General features: G+C 33.2%; 1 protein-coding gene and 1 long non-coding RNA gene across 2 annotated transcripts; both read left to right on the top strand.

Moving 5' to 3' along the window:
- Positions 1–244: 244 nt before the first annotated feature.
- On the top strand, positions 245–3,106 carry LOC105442527. The gene is made up of 4 exons (XR_004065059.1): positions 245–303; positions 1,134–1,202; positions 1,719–1,790; positions 3,041–3,106. It is a non-coding gene; the product is annotated as an uncharacterized LOC105442527 (long non-coding RNA).
- Positions 3,107–3,969: 863 nt separating this feature from the next.
- On the top strand, positions 3,970–5,107 carry LOC115926399 (G-protein coupled receptor GRL101-like). The gene has a single exon (XM_030991080.1). It carries the CDS (start codon positions 3,970–3,972, stop codon positions 4,981–4,983), a length of 1,014 nt encoding a protein of 337 aa, XP_030846940.1. The 3' UTR covers positions 4,984–5,107.
- The last annotated feature ends 1,212 nt before the right edge of the window (positions 5,108–6,319 follow it).

Below are 6,319 nucleotides of genomic sequence, written 5' to 3'. Positions count from 1 at the left end.
ACTCTCCAGATTTTAATAAGTACATTAGCTCGATAGTGCTTATCTGTTCACACATACATGTTAATTAAATTTCAGAAATTATCATACACTGCTCTTTTCAATCAATTGTCTATTTTACAGAGGTTTTCAATTCATTACTACTTTTGCAAATGCTGTTATGGTGGAAAATAACACGGAAGCTTACGCTATAGTTATTCAGATGAATATTTCCACATTATGTAATTTCTTTTGTAGACACATAGAGAATAATCGGATACGTACAATCGAGAAGAGGTCCCTTTACGGTATGGATATCAATCGAGTGTAAGTATTCGATAACTTTTTTTCTTTGTCTGTCTTGTATCATAATAACAATCTTAATTTGGGATATCAATCAACTATATCTTTGTTCTAATGGTGATTGAAATCGATAAACTGAGTAATTGTGTATTAAATAAAATGTGCAGATAGCGAACTAAGAAGTAAAAGTTAAAGTTATATATCGACTAAATATAACGATTTATACAACTCACTCCCAGATCCTAATCAAATGATCGGTCATGCGCGGTCACGTGTGATTCATTTACTGAGCCTATTGTACTCGTTTTCATGAAAAAGAGTGCAATATTTTCCAGTACTATAAAACTCGTTTTCAGAGCGCAGTAGTGCGCGTAGAGGTTAGAGCGCTTAATACTGCGTGAGCATGAGCCTATTCTTGCGCAGCACTATGCGTAAATGGGTATAGAGGTAATTAGTGCGCTTGCTATATCTATAGCTATGTGTGTGCGCACTAAATTAAGCCTTATTAAACTTGAGATCTATTTGTCGGCCATGTACTGTCACGAAACAATCTTGAATGAATTCTTTATACATCAAATAACAAGGATCTAGGAGTTTCGTTGTATAAAACAAATGATGCATGTTTTCATTCGTTCATTATACGATCTATCCGCCCTTGTTGATGATGTGTGTATCTATCGCACTCGGCCTAACGGCTTCGTGCAATAGAGACACACAGCCTCAACTCGAGTGCGGATAGATCGTATAATGAACTCATGCGCATGCATCATTTGTTTAATGTCCATCATCGGAAAATATCGATGCTTTTTAAGCAACAGGTTTTATTTCCCATACTTTTTATTTTATTAACATAGGCGACTCCAGAACAACAACCTCGTTACATTGAGTGGAATATTTGACGGATTACCTGAACTGGAGAGATTGTAAGAATTTACAGTAAATAATTGATTCCTTTGATGAAATGTAAAATTCTTTATTACGTCACCTATCAGTTATCGCGACAATCGAAACAACTCTTCGCCATTAGCTGTAAATTTAATAACGTAATCAATACCGAAGTGATATATATTATTGTGAGAGATTGCTCTTTAAATCATTTGCCAGAAAAAAGAAAAGAAAAAAAAAAAATTCGTAACGAGTAAAGAAAATAATGAACAATATTAAAAAACAAGCTATTGTTATTCATTCTACTACTACTACTACTACTAATACTACTTCTACTAAATGTACTATTACTACTACTACTACTACTACTACTACCACTAATACTACTACTACTACTACTACTTCTACTTCTACTAAAGAGGGTAATAATACTTTAACCTCGGCAGTACATTTTTTTGTCGTTGTCTTGGTTTGTTGGCGAATGATCCATAAAATAGTTCACCCTGCCACGCCACCGACTGTATAATAACAGACTTTTCTTAATCATATTTTAGGAACCTCTCCAGCAATGACATCAAACACATAGATGAAGGTGACTTCCAGGACCAAATTAACCTCTTAATTCTGTAAGTCGTGAATTTTTAACATTTAAATTTCAGCGCCCTTTGCCCATTTTGTTCCTTTTTTTCGAAATTTTAAAGGAGAACTATTAACCCCCAAGAATAAATTTAGTTGTTTTGAGAGATTTGTTGTATTCTTGCCCATCAATCTACAGGTTTCCCCACCAAAGTGTATGAAAAAGGCATGAAGCAAGAATAATTAAAGTACAGTTTCTCAGCAAGACATTGGCATTGCCATTTTCTTGATTGCATGGCGTACTATGCGGAGTCATATATCAACTTAATGTATTTACATTAAGGATGCTTCCTTCCAAAGTGTTTGTGGGGTTGAAGCATTTCATTCACCTGCTATTATCCCTTGTACTCCAATTCGCCAGAAAGCAAATTGAATAAATAAGTTGGTATTGTTTTGTGGTGAGGTTATCGCATTAATGAAATAGATGTTTCAACCGCTATATTTGCGATTTGTAAATAAATTGATTACAATTGTTACCCTGTTATACATTTTTCACTTAATGTAATTTGTTTACCTTCTCGGCAAAGACTTTCCCTCATTGAAAAGTACAGGTTTTGTTATTGAATTAAATAATCTTTGCAATTAAAGCTTGTTGCATGATACATGTACAACTCCGTCTGGTACGTCACATTTCCAAGAAAATGGCTACGTGCATGTCATGCCAAAAGGCATTACATCATGTCAACAAATCTTTATTCATATATATCCTGTATACTTTCGTGAGAGTTATTGTATATACAAAAAAAGGAATTCATCTCGTTTTTCAGAATACCAACGCTTCTTCATTGGGGTTAGTTCACTTTTAATGACCTTTAAAAGACGTAAAATCTGTGGGTAGATTTGAGACGAAAATGTGTAGCGTTCATGGCCAAATAAAGCTCTCTTAATGAATTATTGACAAATAATTGATACAAATTTATTAGTAAATTGGGAGACTATTTTTGATAAGATTAAGGTTGGAAAATCTTTCCTTTACCAACTCGATCACATTATTCCTGGGGTCAGACATATGAGGTAAATATCAAATTTTTTTCTCAAATTACCTCGCAGTTCTTTTGGTATATTAAAGGTAAATGCCTATGTTTTGAACACTTAATCGAATTGTTATCATTAGAGTTGGAATAATAATATTGTAGTATAACAATATCTTTTGTCATTACAATTAAAAGAAGTGAATATGATATCATTTGAGATATAGAAACAACTCTTAAAATCATATTTCAATGAATATTTATTTCAGTGATTTGAGCGTCAATCCAATCACTCGCATCGATCCTGGCGTATTCGTTTACACCATACGTCTGGAGTATATGTAAGTACAAGAATAATGATAGCTTTCTGTTCTATGACAAAAGGTAATTTAATAACGTTATATACATTATGGTAACAGTATAGATGGTTAGAGTGTACGCAGTATATATTATATAATTTGCTTTATAAGTGTATTTAACCCCGTATGATATTTATGTATATATATATATATGTATGTACATACAGTATATAATAGTATGTTCTTACGCGCATCATTCATACTCTTCCTCGAAATAAGGTAAAAGTTTGTTGATATTTTACTCAGGGGTCAAACGTTCATATATATATATATATATTTATATATAAACAGCATAACTGATGATAAAACTATGAAATATTGAATTTAAATTCAAATTATATTTAACTTGTTAACAATCTAAAACTTGACACTGTGTAATTATTTGCCTCATCGTAAACAGTTTCCTTCTGGATTTACAACTACAATCAATCCGAGGAAACGTACTGACTGGCCTAACATCTTTGAAAGCCATGTATGTATATCTTTATTTATATATGTATCCCATCGCCATTTTGATGATGTCTTAAGTAGCTCACTTTGGTCAAAACCAAATATATAATAATGCCTGGTATGTAAGTTCTTTTAGAAATTTGCTATTTAGTTCTTTTAGAATCAATAGCTGATTTCATTTTTAGATAATTAACACGGAAATTAGATATTTGGCACATCTAAAGGGAAATAGCCTCTATAAAAAAACACATCTTCGCTTCTCCTTCAGATCCACTTCTGATAACAGGCTGTGTTGTCTTCTTGATCAAAGAGAAAACGTCACTTGCGCTAGGACGTCTCCTACAAGTCCTCTGGAAACCTGTGGCAGGCTTTATCCGAACGTTGTCTTAATGATCGCCGGCTGGGTCATAGGACTTACATCTCTCATCGGAAACCTGACTGTCCTGGTACTACGCCTTCGCCAGGAGCAGCAGCTCACCGTCCAAACTCTCTTAATCATGAACTTAGCCGTGGCAGACTGTCTCATGGGTATCTATATGATAATCATCACATCAGCAGATATCTATTTCGGCAGTATTTATTTCTTGAGTGCACCAATTTGGCGCGAATCGCATTTATGCACATTTTCAAGTTTCCTCGCTTTTTTGTCAAGCGAATGTTCTGTTTTTACATTGGCATTAATGACGGTCGATCGATTCGTCTGTATTATATTTCCTTTCAGTGGGTACCGTTTGACTGTGAAATCAGCCAGAATTAGCATGATGTTATTATGGTTAGTCATTTGCATGCTCAGTGTCATACCCAATTTGGTTCCAGCGGATTTGCCCGGGTTTTACGGACTTTCCGATGTTTGTGTTGGTTTGCCACTACACGCCGAGTCTAAAGAGATAGGAAGGCTTGTGTTTACAGAGGACTTTTTAAGTAGCGGATTCCTAATTGAGTATGTAGTTGTCGAGAGCACTTTTCGTCCATCCTGGCTCTACGCCGTTGCAACATTTATCGGCGTTAACATGATTCTATTCATTATTATCTTAATATGCTATATAATGATGTTCATACAGGTAAAGAGATCTACCCAATCTGTAGCGAATGTTGCTTTACGTAATCGAGAAATCAAAGTTGCTAGAAAAATGGCGTTTATCGTTGGAACTGATTTCGCCTGCTGGATGCCCATCATAGTTATGGGTATTCTTACTCAATCCGGTCTGGTTGTCCTACCGACATCCCTGTATGCTTGGAGTGTGATATTCATCATCCCTATAAACTCATCAATTAATCCTGTACTGTACACGTTCGTTAATTATATTGAAAACAAGAAAAAGGCTGAACAAGTTAGAACGAAATCGAAAGTGGATGGTATGACAGCAAAAAGAGCGAGTGTGAATGACATTTCCTTGACCTAACTCAACAATGGTGGTCATCTTTAAAATGAAGTTAGGATATTGACCACGGTAATGACGCATTTTGAAAGTACTAACGGTGAATTAAAGGGAAAAAAGAATAGTAGATTCTTTGTAAATATATTTGATCATATTTCCTGTAGTCATTATCGTAATGGACATTATGGAATAATTCAAAAAGTCAATACATTCAAAACTTGATTTAGCTAAGGATAAGAAACACAATAATGGTAAACAAGAGATACAAAATACTTGTCCTAACTGCCAGTTTTATATCATGTAGATTAATACATTGTTTTGTTTGTTTTGTTATTGTATCACTGTGCTAAATTATTGTTAGCATTATCAAGTGTTGAATAAACTCTAGAAGCGCATTTCCGATTATCGTGCTGTTATATTTCTTGATACCGAATAAATCTATTAAGACTTCTAATCATATAATATCCATGGGACAACTATTATGGATACACTATGATATGCATTTTATATTTCCATAAATAAGAGGGAAAGTGATACCCTGCTTTTCGTTTGTATATTTTGGAATGTGTACCGTATATGAATGATTATTATGAAAGCTTTAAAGCCCTGAATATTTCAAAGCACCTTTATTAATTCAATGTACAATTTAAAAAACTGGTGTATAAGGAAACAAACAAAAACATGTACGCTTTTGAAATTGATTCTTCAATGTTTAACAACACTTCGTTTTTTGTTAAATTGTGCGTACTTTTAATTGCTATACTTTTTATTGTAAAATATTCTTTGTGGCATTATGAAAAATAGTGTACATCAAAAATAAGAAGTGCAACCAAATAATTTTTCAGTACGTTTTTTCTGTTCCTATAATGATGATCACTTATTTATCATTTGTTGTAAAAAGGAAAAATCAAGTATATGTATCCAATCTTTAAAACAAGCTAGTTTTGTAAGCCCTTTTCATTAAAAAAAAATAGCAGTTTGTGCAAGATACACTGCGATCACTACTGGGAATTAACAATAATTAAATCATAGCAGTTCACAGTATTTTTAAGGTCTAAATACATGACTTTTTCATTCTTAAATTTGTTCTTGATATTTTTATGAACCAATCGTAAATGGTAAACAAATAAAAAAGTATTTTAAAACTGCTGTGAATGTATATTACTAGATTCAACTAAAAATTACAAATTGTGCACAAAATAGTGATTATAAATTTCAGGACGCATTGCCAATTTAGAGACTGCATTGATCACGTAATTAAATCGTTCTCATTCCTGAATGTCACAATTTTCTGCATTAGAAAAGGTCCACAATTTGCTGTGATTTTTTTGTTCTTTTGTTTCTGTACAGTGTATAATTC

Source organism: Strongylocentrotus purpuratus, unplaced genomic scaffold, assembly GCF_000002235.5.
Source record: "Strongylocentrotus purpuratus isolate Spur 01 unplaced genomic scaffold, Spur_5.0 spur5_scaffold_2, whole genome shotgun sequence".
Lineage (NCBI taxonomy): Eukaryota > Metazoa > Echinodermata > Echinoidea > Camarodonta > Strongylocentrotidae > Strongylocentrotus > Strongylocentrotus purpuratus.
The sequence above is the reverse complement of the archived record's forward strand: the minus strand, read 5'-3'. Positions and strand labels throughout refer to the sequence as shown.